Genomic DNA, 24,349 nt, shown 5'->3' with positions numbered 1-24,349 from the left:
ATGCGTTCTATTTAATCTCTAAAACCTGAATTATTTAAAGAAATATATTAATAATTAGGGGCTTATCAATTGCAATAGCTACTTACAGTAGAATTTACAGACAACTTTTAAAAGCAACAAATCTGATTAGTGTGTAGTGGAGGCGAGAAATAATCAAAAAGAAACCTGGACCATAATTAATGATTTTTTCAATATCTCAATTAAGCACAAACCAGATGGCGATCCTGAATGCCTTAACAAATCATGGGCGTACAACCATAACCCTATAAGTCCAAAAATATACAGTGGTGGCCAACTAGTTAGAAACAGTGTAAATAAATTAATAAAAATCATAAATCTTTTATAAATAAAATTGTTTATTCTTAAATTTCTCGCCCATTGTCGTAACAAACATTTACCTTTAATATTATCATAAATTTAGTGGATTTGTCTTCACATATTATATACATTTTAAAAAAAGTTAATTTTTTATACAAATATTGAATTGGATAACTAATTAGAAACCAAAGAATTATCAATTTAAAAAAACAAAATAAGAACTCTAAACCCTAAATAAATCAATATTTTGTAGCAAATCCCTTATTTTCAATGACAGCTCTACATCTCCTGGGCATTGACTCCACCAGATGTTGACATCTCGCTAGTGGTATCGATTTCCACACCTGCTCTGCTTTTTCCGCCAGATCTTTAAGGTTTTTAATATTTTTATGTTCTAAAAGTTTTTTCAGGTCTCTCCAAAGATTCTCATTGGGATTGAGATCCGGACTATATGAGGGCTAATCAAGCACATCAACATGGTTATTGTCAAACCATTTTTTTACAGACTTAGCCGTGTGCTTGGGATCATTGTCTTGTTGCAAAACCCAAGACACCGGCAAAGTTTCATCAGCAAACGGCAACATGTGGTTCTCCATAATATCTTTATATTTTTCTTGGTCAAGAATACCGTCAATTTTCACTAATGGACCAACACCACGCCACGAAAAACATCCCCATAATTTTATATTTCCACCTCCATGTTTGACTGTGCTGGTTGTATACTTCGGATTATTTTCCGCACCCCTTGGTCTTCTCACAAGTATTCTACCATCACTACCAATGCGATTTATTTTTGTCTCATCAGACCATAATACTTTTTTCCACTCTTTTATGGTCCAATTAATATGGTTCTTAGCGGATTTTAATCTAGCCTGGCGATTTTTTTTCTTTAGCAGTGGTTTCTTGCGGGATACTCGTCCAAATAGGTTGGCCTCATTAAGTCGTCGTCTTATAGTTCGTGATGATATCGTGATAGCTAGAGAAAGTTCTTCTTTAATCTAGTTGGAGGTTAAAAATGGATCCATTTTAGCCATTCGAACAATAGTTCGTTGGCTGGTTTTTTTAGATCTTCTCTTGCGTGGAATATTTTCGTACGTTTTGTGTTCTTTTATGTGTTTGAGTGCATAGAAAACCATTTTTTTTGAACATTTTAGGTGGTCAGCTATTTTACTATAAGTCCAACCTCTTTCCCTTATAGCGTAAAAATTATTTTACGCATTGACGGATCACAATTTTTTTTTCTACCCATTTTACCATTATTTAACTGTGGAAGACACAAAGACAAGGCTTGTAGATACAAAAAACACAAATTGTTACCAGTACAAAGGTTTGAAATGAACTATACGCGCGTTTATTTTCGTCGTTTCTAAGTAGATGGCGTTATCTATACATTTTGTTTATATTCTGCATTCCTTACAAATTTCTTAGTGGAATGTCTATAAATAAATTATATATTGCTGTTGTGATGAACAATCAAAATTTTACAAGTTGGTTTTAATTTATTTTAAAGAACTGAAACATTGAATGAAGTATTTTTCAAAATCGTTTCTAATTAGTTGGCCACCACTGTAGTTTCGAGAAAAATGCGATTTAGTGTTGCAAGCCTCGCATAAAATCCAGTTTTAATCGTAATAATTTAATATATATTTATTTAAATATAGAGTGTTTTAATTATATTTATGAATAAAATGAAAGATGTTTGTTTGTAAATTAAATTTTTATTGATAGTTCTTAACAAAATATTGGATTTAATGGATTTCTGTTAAACATATTTTTTTTTTGGACTAATTTTATTAGTGGCTAATCATCTGATTTGCCAAAATCCATGTCGCTCTCTTCTAGCGTTAATTCTTGAATATTTTTGTCAGTAGGGAGAGATTTGTACCATCCATGAAATTCAATGGGGATAGCTCCAATTTTCCATTTCATGAGATCAGCCTTTTTTTTGTACTAATCGGTAGTACTTTATTGTACAATTTTATTAATTGTTTTGGAACTGCGGATGGTCTTCCTTTTTCGAAAACGTTTATTGCTTTGTAGTTACTACTGTGTTCATATTTATACCGAATTATATGGGGATCCTGTTTGGAGTATCTTAAACTTTTAATGTGCAACCAGTTAACTGTTTGTCCATCGGTATCTTTTGATTTATTTTTTATTAGCAAGTCGGATAAACTTTATAAATCCGAAAAGTCTTTTGGTTTCTAGTCGTTCTCGCTATAACAAATATATTGAGCCAATCTTTCATAAAGATTCTGTAAATAATACTTTGCTTGCAAATTTATGTGTAAAATTATGATAAAACTATTTTGTGATTTGAATATTGACTATGTATGTACCAATTATCACAGTACGGTTGATACGGTGTATTGCATTAATAACGTTGGGAGAATTTCAAAGCAAGCTAATACCATAGTCCTGATAGAATCTTCAGTACGGCTAATTTTAACTTTTTACTTCTTGATCAATCGTGAGGATTGACTTTGAAACAAAGTAACAAAGTAGAGAATTGGTGCAATGTCAATAGACTATATTTAAATGTTAATAAATGCTCTATTCTCTCATTTTCTAGAAAACTGTTGCCATTCAATTTTGACTATAGAGCAAATAATGTTGTGTTGACCAGAGTGGATGAGGCGATTGATCTGGGAATGACTTATGATGCAAAATTAAGTTTCGCTAAGCATATAGCAAAAATAGTTTCTGACTCTGCCAAATTGTTGGGTTTTGTTTATCGAAACTGTCGGCACTTTGAAAATATTTATACTTTAAAACTACTTTTTTTCACTTACATACGCTCAAAAATAGAATACGGATCTCTAATTTGGTACCCACTTTATAGCTACCTGATACATGATATTGAGCGCATTCAGCGTAAGTTTATGAAGTATCTCTGGTTTAGAGAGGAAGGTGTCTTTTCAGCCAGAGGTTTGGATAGTCAATTATACTTAAATAAATTTAATATTATACCCTTAGCAAAAAGAAGAGAAATTCTTTCCATAAAATTCTTATATAACCTTATTCATAACAAGATTGACTGTCCCACCCTTTTGGCTGGATTAAATTTTTGGGTACCAAGAATAAACTCTAGGCATTTTAGATTATTTTATGTAAATCCCGCTAGGACTAATATTTTTTTTAAATCCCCTATTAATATAATGTGTCAGAATTGTATTAATAATAATTTACATGAACGGTTCGATATTTTTGGTGACAGTTTAATGTCCATTATAGAAGGTATTAAGTAAATAGGTGATGCAGAGTCTTTCTAGTATGTATATAGATAGTCTGTTTAAGTGCATAGAATGTTAAGCATTTTGATTTTTCATTTTTATACTTATTTTGGTAAATTTTTTTTTCTTTTTATTCTTTCCTGTAATTGGGTAACAAACCTGTTGGAAATAAATGCCTCTTTTTTTTTTCATGGTATATATTGGAATGTATTTTTTCGCACGCTCAATTGCACTGTACATTAAATCGGCTTCCATATAGCAATGCCTACTTTCCAAACATTTGTGATCAAGTGTTTCAAGATGAGATGAAATATTTACCAAATATAGCAAAAGAGCTGCCACTTGCTGATTTCGATTTTGTCCCCCACAAGTATTAGATCAGAGTGACACTTCTTTTACATTTGGGGGTAAATTTGACGAATATTGAAACAAAGAAGTTCCGATCTCCGAACTTCCCCTTGTTACCCAAGTTAACTCCAACAAAAACAGAAAGCATTGTTGGGGGGAGCTTTATACGCAAATTTTCCTCGCATAATACATTGGACTTGGTATTGGTACATCCGCACATGGTATCTACAAAACAGACTGCAAATCAAACGTTACCGATAAAAAAATTTCCTCTCGGATTGCTCTGTCTTTATCTCTTTTTTTCCGCATAACAATCCTTTCTTTTCATGTGATTTTTATATTTCTCGTCAATCTGCTGCTCGTCTGCTTTGGTGTGTTTATACTTCTCACACAATTGACACAAATATGTTTTGGGTTTAAAGAAGGATTTATTATAGTTATTCCCAACAATTCTTTTATAAGTTATAAAAGAAGCAGCTTCTTTTCGTTGAGAATCTCATTTTTCCTTATAAAGCGCGTATATTTTGGATATCGGTTTTCAGTCGGATTATCAGTTTTTATATCGGCCACAAAGTTAGCAGATGTTTTATTTCCTGGCTCTGATTTTCCTCTATCTTCGCCAATATAGGTTCCAGCAGGTTTTGACATATTCTCATTTTATTTATTTTTTCTCAAAATAATACTGTTTAGAATTTGCACGGGAAAGTTTATTACCATTTCTTGGTCTCCGTCTCTCTGGAGATATACTTACTGAGCAGAAAATCTTTTTGTCTTGTAAAATCTGTAAGTTTCCAATAAAGCTCGCAAATAATTTTTCTCTCTTCGTCGGAAAACTTTTAATGGCATTTATACCGACATTTTCCATGACAATTTACTGGCTGCGGTTGTTTAGCTGGCCGCAATTTTTTATTTATTTTATAATCTAAACTCTTGCATTTACTTTTTTTTACATATTTTTTTCCATCTGGTAGACTCTTTTTCCATCTAGTTAATTGTTTTCTGGATAACTCGGAAGGTCCATCTTCTAAAAAAAAAAGATAAATAAATATTTTTAAATACCTAAATATTAAACAATAAATCATAATTTCTGTAACCTCTTGGTATAAGTGCTTTCATCTGACGTATGATTTGGAGATTCAAAATTAGGATCTTTTACTGAGTCGTCACTATCTTCCACATAATCCAATAATTTCTCATTACAGTCAACGTATTTATTTGTCGTTATTTGTTAGTACCTATGTTAAAAAAACATTAAATTTTTGTATCATAATAATATCTATGTATGCAATAATTTATAAGGCCTTTTATTTTTGTTTTAAAATAAATATATTTTCTTTGCTACTAAACTGGACATACCTGCTACAACTTCAACTTTCCCTGATACATCTGATGAATTTTCAACAGTTTGCGTAGGTTCACTAACACGTTTAAACTACTGTTTAGCTTTTCACAGGCCAACCTAATCTTTTCTATCATGGAACTCATTTTAGTGATTAAGGAAAACTTGTATAGTTTAGGTTAAGTAGTAGTTTAAGTTACTTGGACAAGCATAAAAACGAAAAACGTTTAGCACGCGGCGTTTTCTTTATGAGGCATTGGCGTGCATATAATTTTTGTTTCTCTGGTTTAATATATATATTGATTGTAAATATGTTATTTTATAACCAACAAAAACATTTATCAAGTCACGCAAAAGTCATGGTTAGATTTAATGACACATATTTTTTACACAGTTTTTTTTAAATTATTACAATAACGTTAAACGTTAATTTTAAATATTATAATAACGCACTTTTAATTTTGAATTTTTAACGATGATTAATAGCTAAATATTTTAATTTATAGGATAAATTTCAAGAAACCCAAGTTAAAATCAAGCCCTACTGTTGGAACATGCACTGATATGTGCCCAGAAAAGGAGAGATTACTGAGGGAGATCCAGCACCAAGTAAGAACAAATCAAAATAATAACGGCATTTATTTTAGTTGTTTAGTTCAAAAAATTCTATGTACAAATTGCAAAAAGGAGGACTTTCTCAAACTATTTTTTTGTGATAACTTTTTTTTAAACATTGAAGGTTTTAATAATTTTAATAAATGAGATACAGATCTATAAAGATTATGTAATGTAGTGCAATGAGAACTGCAAGTGCAACTGGCCCATTGTTTAGCTATTGTGCTTCCTCTGTCTCTATCTATTCAATATGTTCGCGAACAGGATAAGCTCCTTCCATCACTGGGAGCGTCAGCAGATCCTCTTCACTCAGCGTATATGTGTCCCCAATCCGGTATCTGCTGTGGCCCAGTGCTTCACAATTGGTAATCAAGTGTTCCATCAACTCTGCTGTCTGTATCGGATTAATCCATTCCGTATAGATGGGCGTTTCAGGTGTGACTTGTGAGCGCCCTTATCAGCGACCATAGATTTTTCCTGTCCAGTCTTGGAGCTAGATTCGCCCTCCCAGCGTCGAAGCTCAGGAACCTTTTAGAGTGAACCATCCAATTAATGTCATTCTAATGTCGCATTATCCTGGACGATGTCCACTTCGCATTATCTTCTTTAAGGAAATCCTTGTTGAACCTAAAATATGGGATAGGTCTAATAAAGTTCCTCTCTTTTTTTTTGCGAAGATCTCTGCCATTTAATTTCCGGCGTGCCCCTCATGCATTGGTACTCATGCTCTGGTATCCAGACCAGAGTGATCCGATTCCGATCACCAGTCGAGAGCCTGTTGTGGCGTTCCAGATGTAGTCTGGACCTGTATGTGCAGCCGCTCAGGGCCCTAAGAACCGATTGGCTATCCGAGAATATCTTAATCCGTATTCCCCTGTGTCCTCTTCCGGATATTTATTTATTTAAGTACAAGGCTCTCCTACGTATCGCTTAAATGAAGCCATACTGGAGAAAAATATATCATTATTCAAATTAGTTTCATGATAATTATTAAAACTACGGGCGCATCTGAACAATGTAGAGTTAGACAAATAGTTTGAAGAATATCTTGAGATGCTAAAGGTCGATCTATTACGCAAAATATAAGGATTAACGTTGATATGTAAATTTTCCAGACAGAAAGGGCAGTCTATTAAATTATTAATAATTTTATAAATCAATATTAAATCAAAATTGTTTCTACGACTCTCCAAGGGCTTCATACCATAAAACTTTAAGTTATCATAGTAAGTAAAAAATATCTTTGTCTGTTAAAGCGAAAATTTACAATGCTCTTTCAATTTGGTCAATATATTTGTGATACATCGGATTCCAAGCTACTGTCGCATATAGAATATGCGACACTTAGTATTACGCGAGTAGGTTTAATGAATGCATTATATAATAATATTAATGATGTTTGATTACTAAAACCCTTTGTAATTCGAGATATAAAACCGAGATTTTTAGAGCTTTCTGAACAATGTTTTTTATATGAACGTCGAAGAGCAGTCTGGAATCCAACGTCACACCTAAATCCTTAATAAACTCTACATACTTCAAGATAGTGCCCCCGAGATAGACATCACATTTGTTTTGTGTCTGACATGGTTTTCTGCTAAAAAGTAAAGAATTACATTTTTCTAGATTATTAAATAATTCATTTAAGGTACAGTGTTTTGTTGCTGCTCCGCTGCTGGATCACCAAATTGTGTAGTGTCTCTGCTGCTGGGAACAGCAAGGGTTGTTTGTGGACTGTATTTTATTTTATAGTTGAATTAAACAAACAAGTCCATCGTGAACCACTTCTTTATTTTAGAAATGCACTTAATGTGTAAAGAAAGTGGAGGGCTTATTTGACGGCGTTAGTTCGTCGTTGACAACAACGTGACGTTTTTGCTGTCTGTCAAAAAACAATTCAGGTGTTTTATTTAACGTAAACCTTAACATACAGTACCTTTCAAAATTTGCAAGATCAGATTGCAGGGCACGAAAATCTGATACCTTCTTAATTGTTGTAAAGATTTTTAGGTCATCTGCATATGCAAGACATGTACAGATAGAGAAACATTGACCAATGTCGTTTAAAAAGATTGAGAACAAACTCGGTCCCAAATGAGAACCTTGTGGTACTCCTGAAGTTACGGTTATACAAGAAGACTTTACTCTATTTATGACAACGTACTAAGAGCGATTCGTTAGATAACTTTTAATGAGTTTGAGTAAGGCCCCGTGCACACCGAAATTCTCCAACTTCACGAAAAGTGTAGGATGATGTACCTTATCAAAAGCCTTGGAAAGGTCGGTGTACACGGCACGAGTTTCCAGACCCCTATCCATACTTTCGTTTATACTCTGAATAAATGGTATTAAGTTGGTTATTACCGATTTTTTTTGGAAAAAGTCGTGTTGGTTAACATCAATAGCTTCTTTGACCTTAAATAATAATTGTTTTAACAGCAAAGATTCAAAAAGTTTACCAAAGTGGCTAAGTAGGGAAATAGGCCTGTAATTCCGTACATCAGTTTTTTCTATAGATTTAAATATTGGGACAATTTGAGCTGTTTTCCAAATGTTGGGAAAAATGCTGCTGGATAAACATTGATTATACAAAATATGCAAAGGCTCGCACAAGCTAAGACAGGACTTCAAACTGGGCCAGGTCCCTTTTTAGGATCCATAGGTATAAGTGTGGATTTAATGTCTTTTATATCAATATTGTTAACTACAAAACATTTTTGACATTGACTAGGCGCAATTAAAGTTGGTGTATCAGAAGGTTCAAATACTCCACTAAAATACTTAGAAAAGAGTTCACTAATGTCAACACAATTCGAAGCTTCCTGATCATTATATTTAATTTTTATTGGTAACCTTTTAGGGTTTTTTTGTTGTGAAAAAATGACCTGAAATATTTAACGTCTTTGAAAATGTTTATTTCTGTTTTGTAAATATAATCTTTGTAATCATTGCGTATATTAATCTTTACTGTTTTGCGTAAATTTGAAAAGTTGTCGTAATCAGATTGTCTTCGGTACAGTTTCCGCATTTTATGTGCCTTTAATTTATTTTTAATCATATTGATTGTGTGTTTAGAAAACCATAGAGGGTATTGTCCCTTATTGATGTTTCTATTCTAGGGATGTGGTTAATAATGTTATCTAAAACTGTATAAAAACATGCAATGTTAATATTTACATCTTTAGATGACAATAATTTGTCCCAATGAGTAGAAATAATAATTTCATTGATAGTGTCGTAATTGGCATTATTCAATTTTAACTTGGTATATGAATCACTAACAATGTTTTTCTCGGATATTAAATTAACATTTATTTCCAAAGACATGTGATGGCTATCTTCAGGCACAAATGGATCCATACTTTTATTTACTTTATAACTTTTATAGAATTAGACATAATAAGATCCAGAATTTTATCACGAGCATTAAAGACGTGATTAAATTGCTTTAGATTATTAAAGTAAAAATCATCAGAAAATGCTTTGCTGTAAGGATCAGTGGCGTTGATAGGCAATAAATCCTTAACATTCGGTTTTTGTGACCATATTAAATTAGGTAGATTAAAGCCACCCATTATTAAAAAATAACTATTAATATTAGTGCTTATAATATTTTCTAGTTTAGATAAAAAGTTTAGAAAGTTATTTATTGCCGCATGAGGTGGAATATAAACAGTGCATAAAAATAATTTTCTGCCCCCCTCTAAAGTAACACTCACCCATATGTCTTCGATTATTGTGTTAGAATTACATCACTTAGAGACAAGTTCCGTGCGGTATACGTCGCTATAAGACACCATCTTCGCCAATAAGACACCGCTACCATCACTTTTGCCACTAATGTTAGCGTTCCTATCAAGTCTAAAAACGTTATAGTTGTTAGGAAACAGCTCCGAGTCCAGAAGGTTGAGATTTAACCAAGACTCGGTTATTGAGATACAGTCGTATTTATGAAAACTTTCATTTGTTTGACCCAGCAAAATTTGAAGTTCGAATTTTTACAAAATTTCCTAGCTTTCTTGTGAAGGTGCTTATAGTAGGGTGAAAGGTGTTTGTTAACAAATATTTTTGGGTCATGCTTAAATCCTAAGTCTGTTGCCTTTAACCCATGATTTCTTTTCAATTTAGCGGCATTATTAAATTCGTTTCTTTTAGCTACGGATGAGAATTTGACCACTATGTTTTTGGGTTGAATTGAAGTATTTGTACTCTTAGCAGATCTGGCAACCCTATGACATGACACGATATTGTCATCTTGAATGTTACTCCCAATGAAAGAACCTAACTCCTTTACGAGAGTGAGGACGTTTTTCTATTTTTTCTCAGGGATGCAACATAATTCAACATTATAATTTACGACTTTTTGCTGCATTAATTCAATTTGGGACGTCAAAGACACACTCCTTACGCACTTCGATCAATTCGTGCTGCATGTGCCCCACAGTCTTAGATAGAATATCTACTTTCTCCATTTGGACTTTGAAATCGTCTATTTTCCCACTAAAAAAGTTTAGCGAGTCCGTAAATCCCGACTGAGCTGATTTTAAAGCCGCTACATCATACATAATAAAGTTGACCTTTTTAAGGAGCTCCTGGAGAACCTTTTCATTGGCCCCCGTAGAAGCGCCTTATTTCCACATCTCTATCGCGTATAGTTGAGCTGGGAAAATTGGTATGAATCTGTGTGCTCTAGACCCTACTAGTCCTGCCCCAAATTATAAGAAAACCTTATTTGAAACAAAAACATTTTATGTACTGGTGGAGGTTATAAGATCTCCAGGATTCTAAAATCACTTCTATAATTGTTGTTATTTTATAAAAATTCAGGTATCAATATATGAACAAGATCCATCAAGCAAACATGTTATCGATCCAGCTAAAGCAGTCAAACAGTACAGCAGAAGCTCTGCAGACCAAGAATCACCCTTACCCCACGAATTAAGACCTGTTAATGTCTTGCAACTTACTATGACCTACCTTATGTATAACATAATGGATTTAGCTGATAATGATCCAGAGGTAAGTTTTTTTCTTTCAGAGAAATTAGTGATGTAAGACGAGAATATTCTCAAGAGAATACTTTTAAATCCTGCGAGCCAGTAGGTTATTTATAGTTTTAGTTATAATTGTTTTGTTGAAATATTTGGAGGAAGACATAAAAATTAACGTAGGTATAACGCATTCAAATATTTAGAAAATTTATGCACGAATTGAAGTAAAGTAAAATTTGCTATAAAACGTAAAATTTGTTAGCTCATATTTTAAAATTGCTAGACCATTCCATGACTGAGCATCAAACACAAAATCCCACAACTTTATTTATTTTGATATTGAATATACGGGAAAACCCCATTAAACATTACAAACTTACAAGATTATCAACACAGTATAAATATATAAAAACATAATATAACAACACAATTATTAAGTCAACAAGTTATCACAAAGCCAGAGTTCTTTTTACCTGATTCATAGTGAAATTATTAATGTCAATATCAGGATGCTTATTTAGAAAACTCGAAAATATAACGATCGCTATGAGTTCCATAGAATGTTCTATGAAAATAGAACTTAAAAGAAAGGGACAGTCAATATCATGTACAAGTTTGAAGATGAACAATGCACGACAGAGCACCCTTTAAGTGGCAAGTGGCATCAAAGCCAAATGATTTCAATAAAACTGGAGTCATGGTCTTAACAAATTATGTTAAATCCTTTCAAGATTGTTAATATAAATTTGGTGATAGATTGAAGATTGACCTGCCCAGGGAACAATAAACGAGTTTGGTTGCCTCAACTAAATAATTATTACAATTTTTAATAACAAAACTTAGCAATTTGGATGCCCTCATGGTGACATTGTTAATGTGTTCCACAAAAGCCAACCTCTCATAAAAAGTGAAAACCAGGTCTTTTATAGAAGAGACATATTTAATAGGATGGTTATTTATTTTATTTAATCATTTTATTTAATCAATACACGGGATCAACCCCATTGCAAAAAATATAAATATTTTGAAAAATAAATAAAAGCTAGACTACCTAACCACTAATTATTAATTAACAATAATTACCAGAATTAATCTTAATAACCAGGATAATTAAACTGTTTTATAAGTAGTAATAATAATCTCTTAAGATCTGAACAATTGACAATGCAAAATTAGCTAAGAAAAAACAAAATATATTATTATCAATGACAATAGTCAAATGTACCTCAAATTATTAATCATGGAGCAAAGCTAATTAAAAAAACAAAATCCTACAATTTCTTAATAAGACTCCTAAAATGCAATAAGGGAATTCCCAAAACTTCAATTCCAGTAGAGTTTACTAGCCTCAAGGTTCTTTCGACAGGCGAATGCATAGCATAGTTGGTACGATGATGAGTGTGGAAATTTTATTAAGTAGTTCGGGACACATCACAAGGCCATTCAAAAGTACAATTGCGCATGATAAAACCGAGGACTTTAGATGCTTTAATTATAATAGTATTCACATGGGTATTAAAATTCAATTGTTCATCAAAAAAGATACCAAGATCCTTTACTACTTCAGTGTACCTAAGATTAACATTATCAATAGTATAGGTGGAAATTACCTGTTTGTTTCTTTTGTAGAAACTAATGTAACTGCATTTACCCACATCCAAAGCCAAATTATTACCAACACACCATTCACACAATGTATTTAGATCATCTTGCAAGAGAACCATGTCTTGGTCTCAAATGATCACCCTATAAAACTTTAAATCGTCGGCAAACAACAAAAAATTATTATTTTCAAAGCAAACCAAAATATTAATGAAAATATTGAACAACAGAGGAGATCAATGACCACCTTGTGAAACCCCAGAGGTCACACTGATAAGGTATGACCTAGCAATTTGTACCTGCTGAAATCTGTCAGAAAGAAAACTTGCAAACCAGTCCACTAACCAATCTGAAAAGCCAAAATCTCAATTTTTCAAGTAATAAGCTTTGGTTGACACTGTCAAATGCCTTGGAAAAGTCTGTATATATTACATCCACTTGTTCACCCCTCTCCAATGCATTCAACAGAGCACCCTGATACAACAACAAGTTTGTAATAGCGGACTTGCCACGACTGAAGCCGCTGTTCACTAACAGTTCTTTGCAATAAAAATTAATTTGGTCATAAATAAGACTGTCCAGAAGTTTTGGAATGGCAGACTGTACGCACACACTCCTGAACTTGATCATTTCATTAGCAGCACCACATCTAAATATAGGCGTAATAAAACTGAGTTTCTACTGGGATGGAAAAATTGTTGTAGGATGAAAAAAATTCTAATGACTTACTGAATAAAATAAAGAGGGGATAAGAGAGGGCACATACACATTTTCTCAAAAAATAATTGGGTATACTATCAGGGCCAGCACTAAGTTTAAGGGGTAATCGAAAGATCTTATCAAAAATTAATCCAACAGATAATTTAGGTTTGGAATGGTCATGTTTACACCAGCCTGCCGAGCAGGTAAGACATTATTATCTCCATTATAGACAGTAGAAAAAAATTGGGCAAACTCCTCTGCGGTTTGTTCACAACCTGCAAACTCGCCATTATTTTAGGTCATCAAATCAGGAAGCCTATTTGTTGCTCTCCTGTTATTAAACTTATACCAAAAACTTTTGGGGTTTGTATAAAGTAATTGGTCCAAATTTGAAATAAAATTCTGGTAACAGAGTTTTGCACCTAGCTCTAAGATCTGAAAAGACTTCGTAGTCTGCAACAGTATGACTAAACTGATATTTCTTATGTGAAATTTTCTTTTGTTAGACCAAGTACTTTAACTCCCCTGAAAACCAACTGGGAAAAGACAAGGTTTTAAATATCTTAAGAGGCATAAACAAAGCTATAGCCATATTCAATATATTATAGAACTCTCAAACCACATCATCAATATTAATTACATTCATTCAAAACAAGGTCCCAATTAACTCCACACAAATTAACTATTAACACCCAAATAATTTGCATTTCTAAGGTCATAAAAGAACTGTACAAGATTTTAAGTTTTTTCTTTACCATTGTTAAAATTTAATTCAAAATGATAAGGCTTATGATAGACAGATTTATTAAAAACACAGGCAACAGCTTCACTCACCACTAGATCATTCCTATTTGTAAAAGTAAGATCAAGAAAAATATTTTTATCATTTGGCACAAAATTCCTTTAAAAAAAGTTAAGGTAAGAATAAACCTCCCCAAGTATTAATCCACTTGAGTTAGGTGAGCATCTAACAACAGTTCCAAACTCATCGATTTTCCAAAGAGCATCCGGAATATTAAAATCACCAAAAATTATAAATTCAGAGTTTGAAAATTGTTGGCGGGATAGTTTCTACTTGAGACACCCTGTAACCAAAATTTTCATTGCATAGGACGCATTGAATCAAATGGACAATAAATGAAGCATTACTTGCAAAAAATCTATAAAATGATAAATGTTTATGTTTTAATTTCATATATTTCGTTAGTCTTACGTCATATTTGACAAACCATTGACTAGGCATATGGTTTGCTATAACAGAAAGTGTTCAGAATATATCATAGGAATGTAAATGGCCTGTATAGAAATTTTTTATTTAAAAAATTGCGCAAGTGACAATACCAATCGATGGGTTCAAAAAAACTCCTGAATTTTAAACGAATTTGTTCCTTTCATCGTGAGTGCATTATATATATTGTAATACTAATATTTCAACCTTGGATATTTTGTAAAAATTATCAATTAGTAAAGAATACTCATGAATCCATCCAGAAGAACCAATATTCTTATTTATTAAGATATTGAACCAACGTGAACAACTAATAATAGAATTCAATTTTGAATCTGAATCAGATTAGATCGCTGCATCCATTACATTTCCTGTTGAGAAGAAAATACAATTTTATGTTGTTAATCAAAGAAATTGAATGTTTTTCTATTGTTTTTGTATTTTCTATATATGAAGAACACTATTGTTTCTTTTCATAAATATTTCTCTAAGTTCATGATTCTCATTACCCTATTTCATCTTTAAATGTGTTCTCCATATTCTCGAGAATATTCTCCGATTTTTCATTTTTGACAATTTTCCATCACTAAAAGATGTACGAGTAATTTTTATTTTCTTGACAGGTAAATATAGGCGAATGGTTTCACTTCTTATGGGATAGAACTAGAGGTATAAGAAAGGATATAACCCAACAGGCTTTGTGCTGCCAGGGGTCAGTGACATTAGTGGAACAGTGTGCCAGATTTCATATTCACTGTTCAGCAAGGTAAGGTCAAGAAATACTCTTTATTTATTTTCAGTTTACAATATTTACTTACTATCTTATACAGGGTGTATACCGACAAACCAATGGGGACATCAAAACCAATATTTTTTTTGTCTAGTAAACATAATACAAAAAGTTACTATATAAAGCTAAAATATAAAAAGCAAAGCATTTGGTGTGGATAATTATTTGAATATATCTATTGTTTTGCTCTGTTGTCCCACGATAATTAATCCGCTTACCCACATTATAAATGTCTCCCTGGAAAAAAAAATATTTTCCTAAATTATGGAAGCAGGCTAACGTCATTCCTTTGCCAAAAATGAAAAACGTCACTGAATTTAATAATCTTCATTCTGTAAGTATTCTTCCTGTTCCTTCAAAAGTTATGGAACAACAAATTCTGAATTACTTAAATTTTAATAATTTGATACCAGAATATCAGTCTGGTTTTCATAAAGAGTAAACAGCTTTACTACTACATTAACTCAAGTAACTGACGATATTCTGTATGCTCTGGATAATAACCTAGCCACCGTGTTGGTTCTTTTAGATTTTTCCAAGGCTTTTGATTTGGTAAATCACAAAATTCTTTTAGCATTACTACATTATTTAGGCTTTTGCGAGTCGGCCGTTTCCTGTCTATCCGTTTCCTATCTGTCCGACCGGAAACAAAGGGTAACATTAAGAGCCCGCGCAGACTGAGAGCGGAGTTCTGGGGCACACATGCGGCGGTCAAATGCCAGAGTTCCAGTTTTATTCCAAGTATTGTGCGCGAAACAATCATGTTCTCAGATACATCATCTTCTGACGAAGAAGAAGCACTGCTTTTGTTGAGCTTGGAAGCAGATAAGAGAAAAAGAAAACACTGGGTGCAACCAATTAACAGAAAGCGAGAAGATCATGGAGAATTTAATACTCTTTTTGCTGAATTGCTTAAAGATGAAGAACGATTTTTTATTTATTTTCGTATGTCAATAAATAGCTTTAATGAGTTATATAGTTTAATAAAACATGACATAGAAAAAAAAGATACTAACTGGAGGAAGGGCATTCCTGCAAAAGAGAGGCTAGCGGTATTTTTAAGGTGGGTAATATTTATTTACAGGTTTTACACAAAGAAATGAAACAATTTTTATTACTAAAAAATAATGTTTGCATTTTAACTGTTACAAATTTTCGTAAGTAGGTGAGTGAATCGTGTAATCATATGAATCCGAAAATGTATTTGCTGTGGTCTCATAATAGCGAGTCAATTCTTTTTCAACTGGTTGTGATGTAATTGTTAATGAAGAATAATTAGAATCTTCTCCAAGCGGGATAGACGAATTCCTAGAAGTAGACAAATTTGACAGTGGCGACTGCGGTCTTTCCTGCTGCGTCATTTTAGGCATAATATCGTCGGCAGCTTGCAACTCATACCGAGCAAATAAAGTTGCTATATCTAATTTTAACATAGCTTGAGCCCTGGGTGGAAACTTTTTAAAACTTTGAGCGTAGCTAAGAAAGAAATGATCTACCTCATCCAGTGTTCTATGTTGCTTTTGGCCGTTTTCCATTTTTAGGTATTCCAGTACCTTATCACTCGAGTCTGGGGAGTATTCTTCGCTTTTCTTTTTTTATTTGCGGCGCGAGGGGTATTAGTTTCCGGCGGAACTTCACGAACTTCCGATTCGCTATGTATGGAATTTAAGTCTTCTATGATTAACGATTGACAATCGTCACGATTCGTTTCTTCACTCTGACAAGTGGTATTAGTTTCGGTTATTCTTTTAAACTTAAAATTATCCAGAAACCTCATTAGTTCTACCCAGGGCCAGTTTTTGTACTTTTTATATCCTTGACCTGATTGAGTTTGAGTGTTTTTCTGGAACTTATTATAGTTGTCCTTGAGATTTTTTCCATTTAATACTCCAGTGTTTACCTGCAAAGTATTAGTAAAGTTACAGGTAGAGTGCAAGGATATTAGTGGTTAACCTAACTTTGCCTTAATGATTCACGTAGGTCATCAAAGATGTTAACAGCAGCAATTTAATGTAAAACCAATAGAAATAAAAAAGTGAGGAAACACAATACTATAAAGATAAATAAATCAAGTAACTATATCTTGTCATTTTTCGTTTCAGATATCTTGCTATAGGAGATTACTATAAAACAATCGGCCATTCCTATCGGATGGGATTTACAACGGTTGGTATAATAGTCAAGGAAGTAAGTAAAGCGATCTGGAAAGCATTACAACCTATTCATTTGCCATTCCCCACGGAAACGATATGGGAACAATCTGAAAGTGGACCTAGAGAGAGGTGGGGAGTTCCCAATTGTATTGGGAGTATTGACGGCAAACACGTTTATATAAAATGCCCGCCCAACAGTGGGACATTACATTTTTGCTATAAATAAAGATTCTCCATAGTTCTGCTTGCCATAGTAGATCCAGATTATAAATTTATAATGATTGATGCTGGCAGTTATGGAAAAGACAGCGACAGCACAATTTTTCAAAATTCTTCATTTTATCAACAACTCGTTCAAAACCAATTAAACATTCCCGGACCAAAGCCATTACCAGGGAGAGAACAACAAACGCCTCACGTTTTTAATGAAGAGTCCTTCTTGATGAGACCTTTTCCAAATGACGTTTCTATTCAAGATGAAAGAAAGCTGAATTACAATAAGAGACTTAGTTGTGCAAGACGTATTGTAGAGAGTTCTTTCGGAATTTTGGTTCAAAAATGGAGGTGTTTTTTAAAACCATTTTAACTAAATGTTAACACTGTGGTTGATTGTCGTTAAGGCTGCTTGTTGTTTGCATAACTTGCTTAGAGTCAAAGGAGAATTCCAGATAACCGAAGAAGAAGATATAGTCAAGTTGTATCGACACGCTCGTGCCTTTAGAAGTTTTCAACAAACAAATCACAGAAGTAACTTGACGGCGTATGCAGTTAGAGAACAGTTTATTTCATATTTTAATGAATAATGTATGACACAGAACTGATACATATACATAAAAAAAACAAATAAAAGCCATATATTTTTACTTACCATCCTCAGTTCCCATCTCTCTTGCGATTTCAGACCAACCTTCTGATTGATTTCTTCTCACAATTTTTATAATCATTATTGCTTAAATCATATAACAAACGTCTTTCTCGAACTAATTCTATTAATTTTTCTGTTTCCGACATGGCGGAGTTCACGCGTTCTTTGTCTTTCTCTGAATAGAACGCCAGGACGCAAGAGTTCTCATTGACCGCTGCGATCTGACTGCTGCTAATGCGCGCCGTTACTAAAGGGAGTCTATAATACAAAGAACGCAGAACTCGGAACGCCTGGCCTCTCAGTCTGCGCGGGCTCTAAATGGCAAAATTTCGAAAGCCCTGGATGTGATTATTGGCGTTTCCCAAAGTAGTATTCTTGTCCCTTTGCTCTATACACTTTTTACATCACAGATTACAAAAATAATAAAATATTGTACCACCATATAACACCATAACTACGCTGATGACACTTAAATTTATTTTTTGTTTAAACACACTGATGTTGCTCAATCCAATCAAAAAATTAATACTGATCTTAGCTTAGAACTTACTAGCGGAAATTCAAAAGCTACATTTAAAAATTAACTCTGCTAAATCAACAACTATTGTTTTCTGTAGCGATAGCCACGGAGCTGCCCTTTTGAGTAATTTAAAAATTTAACTTAATAACGATAAAATTATTTTAAAAAACAGTGCCAAGAATCTTGGTCTGGTAATCGATCACAAATTAACATTTAAAGAGCATATTTCGCTCATATTAAAAACTGGATATTCTGCTTTAAGATCTATTTTTTCCCGGAGACACTTTTTAAGTGCCAACATTAAAAAATGATTTCCGATTCCCTTGTATTATCACCAACAAACTTCTGCGATACCATTTATGGGCCTTGTCTTCATTATTATGACTCATATAGAATACAGAAACTCCAAAATTCTTGCCTTAGGCTTATATCTGGCATAACAAGAAGAGAGCATATATCTCATAAACTGAAGGACGCAGCATGGCTAAATATGGAAAATCGACGATTGCAGCATTCTGTTTGTTTTTTTTTTAAAGGTGCTTAAATGGGAAACTCCACCATATCTAGTTAGAAAAGTGACGTATCGAACAGATGTACACAATTTAAATAAAAGAAGAAAAAATTTATTAACTGTTCCCTCTCACAACAAAGAAATTTTTAGAAAGTCATTTTCGTATATAATAGTGCACCTTCAATAAATTTAAAATATTAGGCTTTTCGATGTTCAAGAACGCATTTAAAGCAAAATTTAAGCGGCATTTGTTTAACGCATAAATCTTCTCTTTCTAAAGTAATTAAAAATAACTATGAATATTAACATTTTATAATTAAATTAATGTATGTCAATTAATATTTTATAATTAAGTTTTTTTTAAATATCATATACAAAGATGGAATTTAAAATTGATATTATAGTTTAACCTTTCCCTCTTCTCTTTCTATCCCATTCCTTTTTTTAGGTATATGCTACTGTTTATTTTTTTTGCATACGATTTTTAAATTCTAAGGCCTCAACAGAATTTGGGGGGAACTTCTTGAAAGTCACCCCTGAAAGTCTGAATATAATGGCCTATTGGTTGGTCACTCACTTCCATTATTACTATGTATGTAGGTATACATTATTACTATGTGTGTAAAAAATTATATTGTTACGGGTAACGAATAATATTCTTTTTCTTATTTACATTTAAATAACATAGTGTTCTTCACTGTCTGTGTACTTCTTTTTGTACTTTTTTTTTGCTTTTTGAGTGACTAATAAACGTTTTTTATTATTATTATTATTATACATTTGTCCGCAAATGAGGTGTTTGGACTCTAGAGCAAAAAAACTGTTTTTGGTACTATTATTTTGCTCATTAACTGAATCGCTGTTTGCAGTACTCGCTTGTATAAAGAGAGATATCCAAATCGTAGGCAACCTTATAAAAGCATTTCTTCTATCCATCGTCGCCTTGGAGAGACTGGAACACTAAGACGTCCCGGTGGAGCTGGTCGCCCAAGAACAGCTTGTACAGTTCAGGTTGAGGAAGAAGTATTACACCGTGTGGAAAATAACCAATGGACAAGTGTTCATTCAATTACACTTCAGATAGGATCATCTAGGAATTCGGTACATCGAGTCCTTCAAGAACAACTTTTGTGCCTTTTTCGTTTACAACACGTACACGCTTTAAATCCCACTAAATCCAATGAGGATTATCCACACCGGTTGACTCTTGGTCAATGGTCTTTGAATCGTGATATCTGAGCTTGTATCTTTTGAGAGAATTGTTCACTTATTGCCTGCCCATTTGACTGCAGATATTTACCTCCATTTTCTACAAATTACTTTGGATCGATTATTGCGAAACATCCCTATAAACCCCACAAATAACATTTTGGTGCCGATGTGCCCCGGTACTTAGATCAGCGATTTCCCCAACGATGGATTGGAAGAGGAGGTTGCCTGGCCCGCGCGTTTTCCTGGTCTCAACTTTCTAGATTTTTTTCTTTGGGGTTATCTGAACAGTTTGGTCTACGAAACACCTGTTCCTAATGAAGAAGATCTGCTAGCAAGGATAATGGCCGGCTGTGCCCATATAGAAGCTATTCCCGGACTGTTCTAAAAGGTTTGCGACTAAATGATCCAACGGTGCAATCTTCGCGTTTGAGCAACTATTGTAAATAATAATTTATTTGTTAATAAATAAGATAATGATTAAACTGCACTGTAAACAGCGATTCAGTTAATAAGCAAAATAATACTACCAAAAACAGTTTTTTTGCTCTAGAGCCCAAACGGCTCATTTGCGGACATATGTTTATACAAAAAATATTGGTTTTGATGTCCCTTACCACCTCTTGAAGTTTGTCGGTATATTTCAGGACACCCTGTATTTACTACCCTAATTCGGGAATGAAAAAAGCTTTACCGTTCATGAATTCATCAAGCAGTATTGATTTTTTAAATACATTTTATTTCTTCTTGAATTAGTTACACTTGTGTTGATAAACTTATATGGTGATTGCAGATTAATGGGTGAAGATCCCTCAGTCTTTGACCAAAAAATCAACACGGAAAACCTAACCAAATGCCTTCAAACTCTAAAATACATGTATCACGATTTGAAGCTTAAAGGAGAACAGTGCGTAAACGAACCAGAATTCAGAGCTTACATTATTTTGTTAAATTTAAATGATGGAAACTTTATGTGGGAGGTAAACGCTGACAAATGCCTTAAGTTGAAGTTAATTTAAAGCCATTTACTTATAAATATAGGTCCAGCAGTTCCACAGAGACATCCAAAAGTCCCCCGAAGTAAAATTTGCCTTGGCAATCTATTCCGCGTTCGAAAAGCGTAATTACGTTAAATTTTTTAAACTAATCAATTCAACCACGTACCTAAACGCGTGCATTCTTATGCGCTACTTCGTACAAGTGCGTGTTCAAGCAATAGAAACTTTGATAAAATGCTTTACGCCACCCAAAAGCATCTCTTTCTATCCAGTGCAAGAAGTAATGGATAGTTTGTTTTTTGATGATCTCGAAGGTACTGTGGAATTTATGCAAACTTATGGAATAAGAGTGAGCAAGGAGGGTACCAGTTTTATGTTGGAGAGAGGTTCTTTTACGATGCCTGAATATGCATTTGTTTTGGAGAGGTCCAGGAGGGTTGAAATGAAGAAAACTATGTCGGCTGGTAAGATTTCATTTAGTAACTCCAAGAATGTTTTCATTTCAGTGTTTGTAATATAAATTTATTACTAAATTCTCATTTTTATATTGTACCAATCACTGTTCCTGCACTTAATTTTGTTGTTTATTTCTCTATTATAGCTTTGTTTTATTTATATTTAGTTTCTTACTATATTCTAAAGCTTTGTCGTTGGCATTTTTATGTTAGAATTCAATCAATTTTATGACAAAAAATTATTTTGCTGGATAGTGAATCCAATATAAGCACGTACCAAATATAAAGTTACTTCCTATTTTTTGTTGTATTTGCATCTATAGAGGGGTTACTAAGAGTTTTTAAACTTATTGTAAAAATAGCTTTGTTTATTATTCATATAGTTTGATATAAAATAGTTATAATTATGTATCTTACATTTTTTTAAATATTATTTTGTAGGAGCTGCTGTAAACGGTAGTACGTTCACTCCTGAAATGTACATGTTAGTGCAATCCTACGTTGTACATAACAGCTTTGATAAAAATGGTTATCTGATACAAGACGACCTGGTTAATGAACTTGAGTCAAGTATTGAAGACAGACTGTTAGATGAAGCTGACGATTCTAGGTATGGAAATCTATGTATAATATTTGCTTTTTATTTCAATTAATTTCGTATATTTTCTCGGAGTCTGCATTATGCCCCATTTGGTATTTTTTAAATTTATAAATGATATAATTCTTCATGTTAAACATTCTAAAATTAAAATCTTTGGGGACTATACTGTGTTATATTCGGTTTGTGATTTGAATAAAATTTAAATGACTAAACGTCTAAACCTTGAGATCTTAAAAACTTAAATACGTGGGTGATTGAAGATAGTTTAAAACTAAACGCAAATAAAACAAAATGCATATTTTCTACTTTAAATATTCTTCGTCGAACCAACAATCAAACAAAAATAAGCTGAATATTGTTTTGAATTAAACGCTAATCGAGCATGTTGGATCTTTGGAAGTATTTACGAGTAATTTAACTTCAGTTAAATCTGTTTACTGTACATATTTAAAATGAAAAATACCAAAAAAACTGGCTTTTCCTTTAAATAACAAAGACTCGTCCTTTACAAGACTTGTATAATATCGGGATTAAATGAAACTAATTAGTTGAAAATGATTAGTTATTTATTTGAACACTAACAGTGATTACAGTGAACAACAAGGGTGCAAAAAACACGAGGCCATCCATACTCTAGCTAGAATATTTCAATACCTTGACAGATCTGTCGTAGAAATAGGAAAGTAGATTTTCCCAAAAATTAATAAAAATATAAATACATATGATAATAACAATAATTTTCATACAGCTAATTCAACAACATATTTTGTCAGTAAGAGTACCATATACCTAAGCAATAAATGTGTCATTGTTTATCGTAAACCGATGGTTTGCCAAAACAAAACTATTTAAATTATTATAAAATACATATATTTAATTAGAAAAAAAAATGTGGTGACACATGTATTCAGGCCTCCAGGTCAATTTGTGGCCTAGTTGAATTTGTCTCAATGCGGGGTATCCCGGTCCCCGACATTTTGCAACGCCTCGGTTTTTCCAGGAACAGCAGCATCCCGGTTAATCCAAGGAATACCTCATTATTCTGGTCCGTCTAAACACTGCCCCATCGGCGATCTAAGCACCCCGCTACTAAAGCTGGTGCAGAAGTTATTAAAAGATACCACAAACATGACCCTAAAGCGCTCTTACTAACTTTACAATAATAATATTAAGTAATTAATTGTTAATATACCCTTAAAAAATTAATCAATATACGCTTATTGTGTAAAAATATAATATACATATATACTTAAGGTTAATATTAACATATGGATCTAAACAAAGCATTTCTAATCAAAATTTGCAGTGCTCGCAAATAACCATAAAAAGTTACGCCAAAAGGTGAATCTCGGTCATGGGGTCAATTACCTATGGTCTGGTGAACTAGAGCGAATATAGGGAATCCAGGTTTCTTGCAAAGAGACCATGTCAAATCCCGGTTAATCCTTGAATACTTTTTCAGTATCCCGGTTGTTCCATGGATACCAAACACAGCTCTTCTGCCACCCACAGACACCCCATCATTGTTCACTCACCTCACTACAATATTTATCAGCACATATACTCACTATAATAATTCAAGCCACATACTAAAATTAAACTTAAAATAAGTTTGGAGAATGGTGTCCATGTTCAGGGGTGTATTTTTATAGGTATTTGCCAGCAAACACAGTAGAAAATAAAGGTCTTATTTCACCAGAAATTCCTTTTATTATGACGACCGGTTTCGCAATTATATTATCGATATTTCAATATCAATAAAAACATAACCTTTTTAGACTTACTTATTAAAAACGTAAATAATAAACATGATTTTGAGATATATAGAAAACCTAGCCACACTGGAACAATCATACACAATGAGTCATTCC

At 33.0% G+C, this 24,349-nt stretch overlaps 1 protein-coding gene across 2 annotated transcripts in view; it reads left to right on the top strand.

The window, feature by feature from the left end:
• Positions 1-24,349, top strand: part of LOC126737128 (uncharacterized) — an 88,260-nt gene that overhangs the window by 24,006 nt on the left and 39,905 nt on the right. For both annotated transcript variants that reach the window (XM_050441877.1, XM_050441876.1), the window contains exons 6-11: positions 5,745-5,847; positions 10,681-10,872; positions 15,000-15,142; positions 21,218-21,404; positions 21,466-21,886; positions 22,319-22,487. In XM_050441877.1, coding sequence (XP_050297834.1) covers positions 5,745-5,847; positions 10,681-10,872; positions 15,000-15,142; positions 21,218-21,404; positions 21,466-21,886; positions 22,319-22,487 — 1,215 coding nt within the window. The remainder of the gene's footprint in view (positions 1-5,744; positions 5,848-10,680; positions 10,873-14,999; positions 15,143-21,217; positions 21,405-21,465; positions 21,887-22,318; positions 22,488-24,349) is intronic.

This window comes from Anthonomus grandis, chromosome 6, assembly GCF_022605725.1.
Source record: "Anthonomus grandis grandis chromosome 6, icAntGran1.3, whole genome shotgun sequence".
In the NCBI taxonomy this organism is placed as follows: Eukaryota; Metazoa; Arthropoda; class Insecta; order Coleoptera; family Curculionidae; genus Anthonomus; species Anthonomus grandis.
Note: the sequence above shows the minus strand (reverse complement) of the source record. Positions and strands in the feature narration are given on the sequence as shown.